The sequence below is a fragment of the Sceloporus occidentalis genome, unplaced genomic scaffold, assembly GCF_023333645.1.
Source record: "Sceloporus occidentalis isolate IW3139 unplaced genomic scaffold, rSceOcc1.0.p SCAF_57, whole genome shotgun sequence".
Classification (NCBI taxonomy): Eukaryota; Metazoa; Chordata; class Lepidosauria; order Squamata; family Phrynosomatidae; genus Sceloporus; species Sceloporus occidentalis.
Window position 1 is genome coordinate 1740471 of NW_028317037.1, and position 15221 is coordinate 1755691.

Consider the following 15221-nt stretch of genomic DNA (forward strand, 5'->3'; position numbering starts at 1 on the left):
TAGTTATATTTTGTTATCTATAATAAATACATCCTTGGAGTATCTACTACTCAACGATCCTTTTACACTTCTCTTGGCTCGGTTGATGCTTGGGAAGATCAGTAAAGAAGTAGAAATAAGGTTCCTTAACTGGTCCCAGTGTAGGTTAAGGGAAGTCCTTTTATAATTCACTGGATGGAGGCAGCGGGATTTAAGGAAGTTAAGGGTCTGCTGGGCTAAGAGCCATAATGTCTAAATATCTAATTAACAATTTGTAATCCACTCTGATAGCCTTTTGGCTGAAGAGAGGGCTATATTGTTGTTGTTGTTGTTGTTGTTGTTGTTGTTACAGGGCCGCAGTTTGGCTGCTTGGACCACCAGAGATCATCACAGTGAGTCAGTTGGAAAAGCCCATCTCACTCCAGAAAATAAAGGTACTTGAGGAGTTTGCGCTCTACGTCTTTCTGTAATAGTAGCTACACAACTGATAATAGCATTTGTGACATTTAGTCTTTTAAAAACAAATAGTGCAGATTTAAATGCTGCTTTAAAACCTCTTTCCATCTGCCAGCTTTGCTCCGGTTTTGGGGGGAAATGAGAAAGTGTTGGGAGGGAGGGACTGCCAACAGAATTAGGAGATGCATTGCAGGCTATGGACAGTTTGCAGCCAAGAAAGGTCCAAAACACACGGCAGCAATAGTCCAGTTTGAGAGCGCTTTCACTGCCCTGGCCCAGTGCTAGGGAATCCTGGGTAAGGGAGTTTACTGTGGCACCAGAGCACTCTGACAGAGAAGGCTTGATGTCTCACAAAATGACATTTCCCAGAATTCCTTAGCACTGAGCCAGGGCAGTTAAAGTGGTCTCAGATTGGATTATTGCTGCAGTGTGTTTCGGACTTAGTTGACCCTTGGCAAGTCACACACTCTCAGCCTCAGAGGATGGCAATGGCAACCCCTCTCTGAAGATACCTACCAAGGAAACCCCATGATAAGTTTGCCTTAGGGTTGCAATAAGTTGGACACGACTTGAAGACATACATGAAGAACAGAAAAAAGTCTGTACTTATTTCTCAGGTTGTACATGGGAATGGGAGGCAGTGTGGTGCAATGGTTTGAGTGTAGGGTTGCAACTCTGGAGGCCAGGGTCCAGTGCCCCATTCCTCCATGAAACCAGCTGGGTGCCCTTGGGCAAGAAGCCACACTCTCTCAGCCTCAGGGAAGGCAATGCCAAACCTCCTCTGAACAACTGTTGCCAAGGAAACCCCAGGAGAGGTTCCCCAGAAGTCAGCAATGACTTGTAGCCACACCACAAAAAACTACAAAGCCTCAAGAAAGAGACAGCATGGTTCAGTGGCTGGATGAGTGGACTATGACCCTGGAGACCAGGGTTCGAATGCCCTCTTGGCCACGGAAACCCACTGAGTAACCTTAGGCAAGTCACACTCTCTCAGCCTCAGAAGGAGGCAGTTGCAAAACCACTTCTGGAGAAATCTTGCCAAGAAAAGCCTGAGAAGGGCTTCCTTTAGGGTCGCCATACGTCAGAAACAACTTGGAGGCACACAGTGACAACAAAAGCAGTAACACCACTAACACAAGGCAGCTAGGGAGAAAAGAAGGAAGGAAGAAGGAAAGTAACAAAGAAAGAAAGAAAGAAAGAAAGAAAGAAGATAAGAAGATATGGGAGTTGTAGTCCTCGGTTCAGAGGGATTGGAGGGGCCTTACTGCACGGCAGGACCAGTGTTGCTAACAATCCTCAAAAATATTTCCTGGCATGTTTTACCAAAATCCACGGAATTCCCCCCCCCCCCAAATATTACACGGAATATTCAATAATTACCATTGGACCAAACAAAGAATCTTTCAGTCCTTCTAATACCTTTAAGATATTTATTTTGACATGAAGGGGGTCCAGGAAGCTTTGTGCCAAATAGAAACGTGTTCGGCTGCAACCACACTGCATAAATAATCCAGTTTGACACCCCTTTAGCTGCCCTGGCTCAGTGCTAGGGAGCCCTGGGAATTGTAGTTTTGTGAGACATTGAGCCTTCTCTATCAGAAAGAGCTCTGGTGCCACAACAAACTACAATTCCCAGGATTCCCTAGCACAGAGCCAAGGCAGTTAAAGCGGTCTCAAACTGGATTATTTCTGCAGTGTGTTTTGGACCTTTGTTATTATAAATGCTCAAGATCCAATCCATACTGCAGAAATAATCCAGTTTGAGACTGCTTTAACTGCCCTGGCTCAGTGCTAGGGAACCCTGGGAATTGTAGTTTTCTGAGAAAGAGCTCTGGTGCCACAATAAACTACAATTCCCATACATCTGAGGAAGTACGCTTAAGTCTAGGAAAGCTGATGCTGGCAACTTTTCTACAAGATCTATCTCTCTATCATCATCACCATTATTATTATCATTATTAAATCCAAATGCAGCTGAAGAAGTGGACTTAAACTGGCAACACTGATGTACTGTAGACTCTTTCTCTGGGGCTGTGATCTCTAAGTGTGGAGGCAATTCCCTTGTCAAACCAGGGGATCCTGGGAATTGTAGTTTGTTGTGACATGTATGTGTATATATGTGTGTGTGTGTTGTGTGTATATATATATGTGTGTGTGTGTGTGTGTGTGTATAAGAGCCTTGTCTCCCGCACGTCTGCCCTGGCTGAGCTTTTCCTGAGGGCGGGGGGGGGGACGGATTACTACTCTCCTCTCTCTGATTGCCTGAAAACTCTTAGTGTGACTCCCAACAGGACTGGTTGCTCTGAAGCCTCGCTCTCAGAGTCAGGGCCACTGGTGCCAATTTCGGGGGTTTGTCCCGGAAATTGGGTTTTTTTTTTTTCAGGGCTGGAGCTGAAATGTGCAAAAGTCCCTGAATCTCAACAGAATAGAGCCAGGCAGGAAATCACACGGAAAGCACTCAAAAATCCCAATTTCCGTGTGAAAGTCACAAAATTGGCAACAGTGTACCTCTGTTCAACTGAGGCTTCAGAGAAGGTTCTGGAACATTCTCCACACTCACAAACAGCACACAAAATGGCCTCCAGAACAAAAAATAGCCACCGGAAAACAAAATGGCTGCCAGAAAACAAAATGGCCACTGGAACACAAAATGGCTTCCAAAACACAAAATGGCCACCGGAAAACAAAATGGCTGACAGAACACAAAAAGGCTGTCTCTGCCTGAGTGCTTGGCAGTTGACATTTGAGGCCTTCAGGGGAGAGAGAGACTGAGGGAAGGAGGTCCTGGAGGGAAGGGGCCTTGGGAGATATAGGGCTTTCCTGAGATATTTGGGGTTGCTTCCTAACAAAGGGGTTTCTAGACCCATAAAGGATTTGGGGGAAACTGGTTCTGAAAGGCAGTAGCAGCCTTTTCTCTTGCCAATGGGATTTACAGTGTATTTGCTTGACTGGATCTCCCAGCATCCACATGGCCAGAGAGAGGAAGGGTCCTGCCCTGCATTTCATGGGTCTTAGGCTCTGGGAACGTGTGCCTTTGGCCAGCGTCCGTGTGGCTGGGGCTCCAGAGTCCCTCCTGCCTTCTTCCATATTAACTGCTGGAGGAGCCTGTGAGGGTGGGGCAGGGGGCGGGGCCTCCCAGCTCCTCTGCTCCCATTGACCAGATTAAAGAAGGGGAGGAGCTTCTGCCTCTCTATTTAGCTCTCTGCGCAGAAGAGTGAGTGAGGAGTAGAGAGTGAGAAGGGGTTAGAGAGAGACAAGGAGGAAGGAGAGGGACAAGGCTTGGAAGTGGTAGGCTTCACTGCTGTGCTGAGGCCTCCAACTGCCAAGCGCTGAGGTGGAGGTGGCCATTCTGTGTTCCACCAGCCATTTTGTGTTCTGGTGGCCATTTTGTGCTGCTTGTGACTGTTGGGAATAATGTTCCAGAACCTTCTCTGAGCCTCAGTTGAACAGAGGCTTCTCTTTCTCTCCTGAGGCTCCAGAATCAGAAGGAGGCCAGGCTCCTTGGGCCAAAAGGAAGGAAGTGTGTCTCTTTGTGGGTCTTTTGTGTCTATTTCCTGAGAGGGTTTTCCTATTACACAGCTCTGCTCACCTGCGTATGTCACCAGCAGGATTCTGTTCTCTGTGTCTTTGAGTGCTGCAGAGTTTCTTTCCAAGCCAACCCTAATCCTGGTCCCTTTTCTCAGGAACCTCATCTCGGACTCCTTGTACACGGCTTTGGGCCTCTGTTGCTGGAAGTGACCCAAGAGTAGGGCAACCAGGACCCCTGCCCACCTGATGGCCGACACAGAGGCCAAGCAGAGGGGGTTGGGCTCCAAGAGAAGGAGGCTGCGGAGGTACAACAGCTCTTTGGTGAGTCCCCATCCTGGTTATTAGTCTCATGTGTTTCACTGCTGGGCCAGTTCATGAAAGCAAGTGGAGAACATACTCTCCCAATTTGGCAGAGACAGTCCTGGTAAATCCTCTGTCACCCCACTTTTTCAGGGGCTTTCAAAAATGTCCCGGTTTTGTTCTCCTCCTCCCACTTTCCCCTTTGTCCTCAGCTCACTTCAGTTCCTACAAAATGAGTGCCAAGGATTTTGAACCCCATCAACTCAAAAGTGGGGAGAGAAGAGGAAAGAAGGGGGCAGGGACTTGTCCTTGCTAGGAGTCTGAGGCAAAAGCAAACTGCTGGGCCCTTCCCTGCTTTTGTGACCTTCCTCATAAACATCTTTGGCCATCTTGACCACCTTCTGGTGTTGTTTGTCCACATGTGTCTTTCTTTTCCCATCTGTGAAATGTTGGGGGATATGGGGGAACATCTCTGGATCTAAACTGTGGCCCTCAAGCCCACAGCGTTCTCCAGAACTGTTTTTTAAATATGACATTTGCCACTGAAATTTGGCAACAAATGGAGAAATGCACTATAATTCTTTGGTGGCTAAATGTAGTATATGTTTTGTTATAGTCAATATCTTAATCTATCCTCAATATCCCAGCCATAGCCTAAGTTATTTTGTTTATATCTTATCTTTGGTTTATATATGATATATTGTGTATATCGAGCTAGAATAGACCCTTTCAATCAACTACTAAACGATTCTTCAACAGATAGGTAAATTCAGCTTATTCAGTGGGTCTACTCTGGTGAGGACCAGAGGCAGTTTTGCTTATGTGAAATCACAATACTTGTGAAACTCAGCTTATTCCACACATGGTTGTAAATCCTATGGGATCAATAGGTCTTCTTGGGCTGAGACTAATAGTATGATTCAGGCCCTTATCATGGTAATGAAAATCATTTCATGGTTCAGACTGAATAATAGTGAATCAAATATGATTGGATGGGTTATACTTATAAGATGTAGTGATTGTGTGCAGAGGGATTTTGCAGCACCCTTGGGACCAACTGTGTGAAAGATATTGCAGCATTGAACCTGGTCTGTGTCCCTTCCTCTGGCAACAGCCCCCTGACCCTCTCCTCTCACCCCCTCAGAGCTCAGCCCCAGTGGTCAGTGGGACGGAAATGGGTCTTCCCAGCCACAACACATTGCTATGGGCTCCATTCCTCTGGCCATGCAAGCAACTGCACAAGACCGTTCCTGGGAGGAACAAGAAGGGATAGGAAATGTCCGAGACCCAGGTAGCCCCCTGTCCTTTTGGACTCTCACTCTGTGGGGCTCTTGCTACTGAGATGGCCTCAGGGAAGGCAGAGCACCTGACTTCTAACCTCTGGTGATGGTGGGGCTGGGGTGTCTTTTCCAGGCATTCCTCACCCTCCTCAAGGGCTGCCCCACCTTCGACCAGAGCCAGTAATGCAGCTACCATGGCTCTCCAGCTCTGGCAGAGTTTGTCCTTCAGCCCTCCCTGTTAGCTCACCATTTCCTCCAAAGGAGGCCATACTTGAAGGCCACAGACCCGGTCAGTCCCTTGGAGGGGACAGAGAGCTGGGGGGCTCTGGAAGAAAATGGAGTGGGGTGAACCCAGGAGGAAATGGATGGGAAACAGGATGATGTGAAAAGACCTTCCTATTGACACCCAGAAAATGTCAGAAACTCAGAGCTTTGCTTCCCAGATTTTATCCTACACAAACACACACACAATTGACATATCCAGCGGGAGCCATGTTGGCCATATAGCAGTAGCATCCCAAATCCACAAAACTAGGATATCGGATATGTTATATGGATGTGAATATACCACATTTTAGGCTTCACGGGAGAATGATAAAGAGAAGGCCAATGGATGGGACCTGTACTATTGGAGGTTGCTACCTCCAACAAAGGTTTTAAAATATCTTTTAAATTGGGACAGCATTGGCATGTTTTACCTTATCAACACCTACAAGTTTTCCTTTGTAAAAGCATGGAGCCTGCCTGAGAAATTCAGTTTTCTCTTCCAAACAGAGGGGCTTGTAGCCTCACAAAGGATTCGAGACAAACTGGATTTCAAAGGCAGTAGCTTTTTGCTTGCTAACATTATTTAAAGTTTGTTTCCTGGGATAAATTCTGAAGTAATGAAATAATATTTGGGATGCACCATGTGCTTCCCTTCCCTTTTATTAGTCACTCTCTGGATCAGGGCTATTTTCTATTGCAGGTGACTTTTGCGGATGTGGCGATATATTTCACCGAGGATGAATGGAAACTCTTGACAAAGAAGCAGAGACTTCTGTACAGCGATGTTATGATGGCGAATTATGAGAATGTGGCCTCTGTGGGTAAGGAACTTGACTCCACTGCCCTTCCTGTGAAGACTGAGGGTCCTTTCATACTACATTGTTATGGTGTTATGTTTCTACTTTAGAATTATGGAATCATAGAGTTGGAATAGGCAACAAGGGCCATCCAGTTAAACCCCTGGCCATGCAGGAATACACATTCAAAGCACCCCCAACAGATAGTCATCCAGCCTTTGTTTAAAGATCTCCAAAGAAGGAACGCTTTAGAAATAAATCTTAATAATAATAACAATGGCTCAGTACAGATTAGAAGAAAGGGGTGGCCACAGGCTGTCCCTTTCTCCTCCGGATCATTGCCGCAGCAACCTCATGGCTGCAAGAACGATCTGCAGCCAAAAGGAGCTCAGAAATGGAACTCCTTCCTGTGATGCCACCAAGGCGCCATTTGCACCTTGGAGCGTCACGGTGATATGTCTTATGCACCATGCTGTTTGGACGCGTCACACAAGACACGTCATGGATGCATGCGCCGTATGGATGGCACTGCGTCAAGATTGTGCTGCCCATAAGTATTAGGCTTTGGGAGTGTGCAGTTACTGCATGCTCCCAAACCCTAAAATCACCGCCGGCATGCCACAAAGTGCCCATTTGTACCAGGCCAATAATAACAATAATGATACTCCACCACGTTCAGAGGAAGTATATTGCACTCTCGAACAGCCCTTACTGTCAGCAAGTTCCTCCTAATCTTTAGGTGGCATCTCTTTTCCTGTGGCTTGCATCCACTGTTCCTCTGCTTTTCTCTGGAATAGGAGAAAGCAAGCTTGATCCATCAAGGTGACATCTCTTCAAATATTTGAACAGGGCTATTATATCCACTCTTAACCTTCTCTTCTCCTGGATAAATATAGCCAGCTCCTAAGCCACTTCTCATAGGGCTTGATGGTTTTCAGTTCCTTCACCTTTTTGGTTGCCCTCCTTTGGATACTCTCCAGATTCTCAACATCCTTTTTGAATTGTGGTGCCAAGAACTAGACACAGGGTTATTTCAAGTGAGGCCTGACCAAAGCAGAATAGAGTGGCACTATTACTTCTCTTGATCTAGACACTATACTTTTATTGATAAAGCCTAGGATCATATTGACCTTTTTAGCTGCCTCATGTTCAACTTGTGGTCTACTATGAGTCCTAAGCTACTTTCACACGTAGTTTAATTGTCATAACAATATCCTGTGTAATCTTGGAATTTGTAGTTTGGTGAGGCACTATTGCTCTCCGCTTTCTAAGGATTCTAAATATCCCATTCTAAACTGCCAATTCTAGGATTCTGTGGGAAGGAACTATGGAGATAAATGCTTTTCACCCCCAAATGCTCCTCAGCACATCCCTCAGTAGGGCGGTTTACAGACTGCCCCTTTGGGGTGGCCTGTACCTGCCCCTTTCATCAACGGATCGGGGCCTCAGCTGCCACAGCGGCAGCCCTGAGGCCCCAGTCCACCACTTTTCCATGCCGTGGCCTGGAAAAAGTGTCCTTGGGGCTTCAAGCCCCAAAGACACCCCAACAGTGGCGTGGAAAGGAGAAAGGGGCCACTCTGCACCTTTCTCTTTTGTATCGCTGGAGCAGCTCTCTAAAGGCTGCACCAGCGACACAAATGAACGAAGGAGCTCCAAAATGGAGTTCCTTCCTGCGCCGTGGAAAGGGCGCCACAAGCGCCCTTTCATGACACCAGGACGTCACGTCCATGCCGCTCCGTTTGAATGCGGCGCAGTCGTGACATCCTAATGGGCATCACCATCTGCATGTAGAATGGGCGCCACCATTTTGTACGTACTGTGTGTGTACTAGGGTTGGGGGCGTCTGAAAAAGATGCCCCCGGGCAACCCTAGTACGTACACAGTACGTACTAGGGTGCCCTTCTGGAAAGGTCCTAAGTTTCCTGGCTTTTTTGGCCCTTCTTCCAGGCTTTTCAGGCTCAGGAGAGTCTTCTTGGGGAAAAGGCCTCCCTTGGCCCTACAATGGCTCAGAGAGAGCCCAATAGTGGCAAAATGGCCTCTGGTTCCCCAAAGGGATGCTGTGGGATACTGAGGAGAAAATAGTATTTCATTTCACCCCCAGACAATACAATGTTAGGTTGCTCCTGAGATCCCCTGTGGGCCAGTGTGACCCCCCCATCCCCATCATTAGGCCATCCCTGTCTTATAGATGCCTTAAGGCTGGCACTTGACCCTCACCAAAATTGGAGTCCAGGTCCCAGCCCCCTTGCTCTTGCTTTCCCAATGACTTATTTGTATATTGATTATCCTGCCTTTCTGAACAAATGGGACTCAGAGTGTCCCTTTTGTGCATCACATGCTGTGGATGTGTGTCTGTGATAGAGAGATGGAGGGAATGGGAAAAACAGAAAGGCAGGAAAGAGATGCTGAAGGTGAAAGCTGAAGCAGTGCGGTTAGGCAAGAGGGAAGGTTGGAGAGTGGAGGGAGAAAGGGAAGGGAATCAGGTCTCTGGGAGCCAGGAAAGGAAAGCAGGAGCAAAGCCAGGATTGCCTAGCTCTGTGTTGTTGTTGTTGTTATTATTATTAACCTTTATTTATAAAGCGCTATAAATTTACACAGCGCTGTACATACAATCTTTTTAATTGGACGGTTCCCAGCCCTCTGTCTTACAATCTAAAAAGACATGACACAGAAGGAGAAGGGAGTGGTGGTGGCTAAGGGGCCTGTCTACTAAGATAATACATATAAAATACATAGCAATACCGGAAATGATTCAATAAAACAGACAAGAAAAGAACATCAAATAGCAAGTGACAATTATGCAATGCCTGGGAACGCTTCTCTGAACAGGATGGTCTTCAGCTCCGTTTTGAAGCTGGTTAATGAAGTGATGGCTCTTGCTCGCGGGGGAAGAAGGTTCCAGGAGTGAGGGGCAGCGAGTGAGAAGGGGCGAATCCTAGATGGGGCAGAGGAAATCCTGGGCTGGGACAGCAGGCTTGACTACCAGAACGGAGGGCCCTAGTGGGAAGGTGAGGGGAAATAAGGTGAGGTATGTGGACAGGAAAGGACCTCTGGGAAGGGTCAAGAGAGGGGCCTTGGGGATTGGGAGGCAGCCACCAACCTGACAGGTTTTAAGAACTGAACTGGTGAGAACCGGTTCAGGCCCTGGTTTTCAGACATATTAAGGGCTTCCATTTAGCAATTATGAACAATGTCTATGAAGAAAGGAAAGGCAACACAAAAATTCCTTTTTCTCTAATGTTTCTTTTTCCTACCTGAGCTTGCTTAGGGTCTTTTACCTGAAATGCTGGAGTTTGGGGAAGACACCTGCAAGTGCTATGCTTTTAGGGGAATTAGATACTTAGCTCAAAGGGGAGATATAGTTTGACTGAGGCAACAGTGACCTCAGGATCCAGCAAAGCTATAGCAGGTCTGCAATCACACAGAACTCCAAAGGCATTTGAAAGGCAAAATGAACACACATGCACAGAGAGAATTAGGTAACAAAGGTGGGAGTGGTGAATAAATGTAAGCCTTTCCTAATGGTAATATGTTGCCTGGATGGATCTCAATCCCAGTTGCTGAGAATCCGGAATGGGGAGAGAAGTCAGTACAGTGCTCCCTCGGGTTACGAATTTAATTCGTTCCGCGGCGCCGTTCGTAACCCGATACATTTCGCAACCCGAAAAGCCGCTGGAAAGCCGCTAGCCGCTAGCCGCGCTTTGAATTTCGCGCCGAAACGCGCCGAAAAGATCTTCGTAACCCGAAAAATCCTTCGTAACCCGGAACAGTTTTTTTAAATCTAACTTTTTCGTACCCCGGAAATTTCGTAACGCGGTGAATTCGTATCCCGGGGTACCACTGTAGCTCCCATGGCAAGTGGGGTTGGAGAGTGTATTGAGGTGCTTAGCCATGTAAACCGACAGAGGACCCTATCGCATGGGATAAAAAAGCCAGCTTAACTTTTCTGAACTGAATTCTGATTCGGGCTGCATCCGGGTCCTATCATATGTAAATCTCCGCTGAATCCACCAGCCAAATCCATCCTGGATTCAGCCCAAATCCCTGCAGCACTTCAGGGCCATTTTTTAATGTTGGAAGCTTCCGCTTAAAAAAGAGGGGGATGGCTGAGCATGCCTCGGACCCAGGCTACATCTGGGATGGATTTGGCCAATAGATTCAGCAGTGATTTACATAAGATTGGACCCGGACATAGCCCGAATTAAAATTCTGTTTGGGAAAGGTACCCTGGCTTTCTTACCCCATGCAATAGGGAGCAGAGTGTTTGCCTGCAACTGGACTGAGGCTGAAGAACAGCCACTAGGAGCAGATATTTATGCTGTAATTGTTCCTTAGTGGCAGAAACTGAGGGTACGAAAGGTTTAAATTGCTTTAGAATGTTTCCTGGGTGAGGAAAGAATGGTCTGAAACCAAATTTAATGCAATGAGGGCTTGGTTTAAGCTCTCCCCATTTACTGTGACTTCCTTCACTCTGTCCATCACTTCTTCTCTTAAATTAATGAGGAGAATTAAATTAAATTAAATTAAAATTATATTCTGGCCTCAAAAAGAAGAGCCCTCCCTCCGCCCCAACTGTCATCATCAGACCTAGGAGGGAGTGAAAAAGACAGGCCCAATTTCCATCAGGCCTAACTGTGAATTTTACTGTAACTCACGTCGCTCTGTTTTATTTTACTGTATTGTATTTATTTTTGTATTTTATTTTATTCTCTTTATTTTTATTGTTGTAACCCACCCGGATTCCTTGTGATTGGGCAGGCTATAAATAAATCATCAGCATCATAATTATTATTGGTGCAAGTACCTCAGACAAAAGGGATTAGCACACTGATTCTCAGAGCCTTTTTCTGACTATTTCCTTCCAGTCCCATTCCTTAGCCATAATCCCTTCAACCTCTACAGACATAAATGGATCATGCAGCTAAATCCACTCATTTTCTCAAGGCAGGTTCTCCTACAATCTCTTCTTTGCTACCTCCTATGAGTAGGGATCCATACCTGCAAAAATGCTAAATTCAGGGCACCTACTCCAACTTTATTAATTTTATATCAAATAGGGAAGGGTTAACAGGTGGCTAAATCTTGGGGTAACACATTCCTCTCTTGATTCAGAGAGTCAGTCTTGTGTGTCATTGTTCTTTTTTTTTCTTTTCAGAAGAACATGTCAGTCTTGAGAGAGTCCATACATGTGAGAGGCCACATAAATGCCAGCACTGTGGGAAATGTTTTTCTTCAAAGTCAGACCTTGTGAGACATCAGAGAGTCCACACAGGAGAGAAGCCATACAAATGCCAGGGTTGTGGGAAAGGTTTTTCTCAGACATCAAGCCTCCTGATTCATCTGAGAAGCCACGCAGGAGAGAAGCCACACAAATGCCAGCATTGTGGGAAATGTTTTGCCTATAAGCCAGTCCTTGTCATGCATCGAAGAGTCCACACAGGAGAGAAGCCATTCAAATGCCAACATTGTGGGAAAGGTTTTCCTTTAAAGTCAAACCTAGTGACACATCTGAGACTCCACACAGGAGAGAAGCCATTCAAATGCCAGCGTTGTGGGAAAGGTTTCTCTCAGAAGTCAAACCTCCTGATTCATCTGAGAATCCACACAGGAGAGAAGCCACACAAATGCCAGCATTGTGGGAAATGTTTTGCCTATAAGCCAGTCCTTGTCATGCATCGAAGAGTCCACACAGGAGAGAAGCCATTCAAATGCCAACATTGTGGGAAAGGTTTTCCTTTAAAGTCAAACCTAGTGACACATCTGAGACTCCACACAGGAGTGAAGCCATTCAAATGCCAGCATTGTGGGAAAGGTTTCTCTCAGAAGTCAAACCTCCTGATACATCAGAGAGTCCACACAGGAGAGAAGCCATTCAAATGCCAGCATTGTGGGAAAAGTTTTTCTCAGAAGTCAAACCTCCTGATACATCAGAGAGTCCACACAGGAGAGAAGCCATTCAAATGCCAGCATTGTAGGAAAGGTTTTTCTCAGAAGCCCAACCTAGTGACACATCAGAGAGGCCACACAGGAGAGAAGCCATACAAATGCCAGCATTGTGAGAAATGTTTTTCTTCAAAGTCACACCTAGTGAAACATCAGAGAATCCACACAGGAGAGAAGCCATTCAAATGCCAGCATTGTGGGAAATATTTCTCTCAGAAGTCAAGCCTAGTGACACATCAGAGAGTCCACACAGAAGAGAAGCCATACAAATGCCAGCATTGTGGGAAATCTTTTTATTCGAAGTCACATCTAGTGATACATCAGAGAGTCCACACAGGAGAGAAGCCATACAAATGCCAGCATTGTGGGAAATGTTTTTATTCGAAGTCACATCTAGTGATACATCAGAGAGTCCACACAGGAGAGAAGCCATACAAATGCCAGCATTGTGGGAAATGTTTTTATTCGAAGTCACATCTAGTGAGACATCAGAGAGTCCACACAGGAGAGAAGCCATACAAATGCCAGCATTGTGGGAAAGGTTTCTCTCAGAAGTCAGACCTGGTGAAACATCAGAGAGTCCACACAGGAGAGAAGCCATACAAATGCCAGCATTGTGGGAAATGTTTCTCTTCGAAGTCATACATAATGATACACCAGAGAGTCCACACAGGAGAGAAAGCACATAAATGCCAGCAGTGAACTAACACTGTTTTTGTTAAGAAGTATTACAAGAAAAATATTTTCAATGCATTGGTGATAAGAGAAAGCCCTTGTGATTTTGTTTTTAAGGGTTGTCTGTTCATAAAGTTATTGATTTTTGTATGTTGTTGTGTTGTGTTGTGTTGTTGTTGTAGTTGTTTTTTTTTTAATATATATATATATAGAATTCTAGAATAAGAATGGGCCACAAGACCCATGCAGTCCAACCCCCGACACACAGGATGACAAAGCATGGATTTATAGGATTCTGGCTTTGTAAGGCACCACAAGCACCTTCTAGTCCAAGACCCTGCCATACAGAAAGACATGGTGGGTAGGTGTGTTATGTGTGAATGTGACAGAATTAGAAGATGAAGGATGAGATGAAGGACCTGGCACAGGGAAGCAAGAAAAGCTCAAACTGCTGAGTCGAAAAGGAATGTGCAAAAGATAAAGACACCGTAATGCAAGGACATGAAACTGAATGTACTAAATGAATAATGGCCTGTGTATAACACAACTTGACGTAAAGAGCACCAAAACAAGAACGGAATGGGAACAAGAAGTCACTCATCAGGAAAAATGATTCACATATTAAGAAGCATAAAGGAATCTTCAAAACCATGGTGCTAGTGCGCCAAAATCAGCTGGAACTGGCACCCATCGCTCTTTCAGAAAACTAATGGTCCTCTGGGAAGATTTGTGTGCATGAGCACTGTATGAATGTGTGCATGATTGAGGCCTCTTGATATGTAATATATTAGAATGAATGTCCCTAATGTTAGAATAAATGTTACATACAAAGTGTTTGAACCCAGATCTGGTCTCTTATGTGTCTGATTAAAAGTTTTATAGTTCAATTCTGTTTTTACTCACCACTCTGGATGTAAAGAAGAACACCTAGATTGGTGACAGTTGTCTGATCTCTCATTTCACCTTCTGGAGCTTCTGCACTGATCCCTGAAAGCGGAAAGAGAACTAACCAAGCAGTGGGAACACACTTCCTTTGTTAACCCATTACGATTCCACTATAAGAGACAGGCTTTGGAGTTCTTATCCACTGCCAGCCGTAAGGTTTGGGTTAAAATATGGGGGGTTGGTCACTGCCTGCAGCCTCTGGTTCCATTGGAGGCAGGGCTTCTTCTCCAGCATCACCTGGAACAACGGACCAGAACAATGGACAACAACAGATGGGTGTGGCATGTGTGTTTGTGCATATACATCTGTATGTGTGTATGTGTGTGTGTATATATATATATATATATATATATGGAGGCATCTCTATCTAAGTGCACTCAGACTTATACTTTTAAGAGCTTACACACACACACATCTATATATATGGAATGTTTCAAGTCTATACATCTTGCATACGATACCCATAGATACATCTATACATACCCATTGATACCTGTCTGAACGTGTGCATGTGTACGTGTGTGTGTGTGTGTGTGTGTGTGTGTGTATACATATATATATATATATATATAGAGAGAGAGAGAGAGAGAGAGAGAGAGATGCAAACACATGTACACATATATGTTGGATCATATGTATATGATTTATATATTTATATATACTCTTCTACTTGCATACAATTTAAACATAAGGAAATGCATAGAGGAATATGCAAGTACATATGAATGCGCATGTATACACCCCCCAGGTTCTGGTCAACATCAGCATGTAGATATAATTATAATTGTATATATGTTTACTTCCGGTCATAACAGCATAACTGCCCTGCAATTGCTGCAATTGGAATGTCTATACTTTGTGATGTTTTTATGACATGTATTTTACACATGATTGCCTCCTGAGGACACTCTGAGGTGCTGCCATTGGCTAGAGTCCCCACCCTCCCACCATCCCTGGCCCTGATTGGCTGGAATCCCAGTCCCTGTTCCTTGTGTTCTAGTAGACATTTGTTCAGGTGGCCATTTTGTGTTCCAGCAGCCATTTTGTGTTC

The 15221-nt window shown here is 45.3% G+C and overlaps 2 protein-coding genes across 2 annotated transcripts in view; both read left to right on the forward strand.

The window, feature by feature from the left end:
* The window catches only part of LOC149287678 (uncharacterized), a 122149-nt gene that overhangs the window by 92052 nt on the left and 14876 nt on the right, over positions 1-15221 (forward strand). The window lies entirely within an intron of this gene.
* LOC149287680 (uncharacterized) lies at positions 12026-13387 on the forward strand. The gene has a single exon (XM_089492515.1). The coding sequence runs from the start codon at positions 12026-12028 to the stop codon at positions 13250-13252; it is 1227 nt and encodes a 408-aa protein (XP_089348641.1). The 3' UTR covers positions 13253-13387.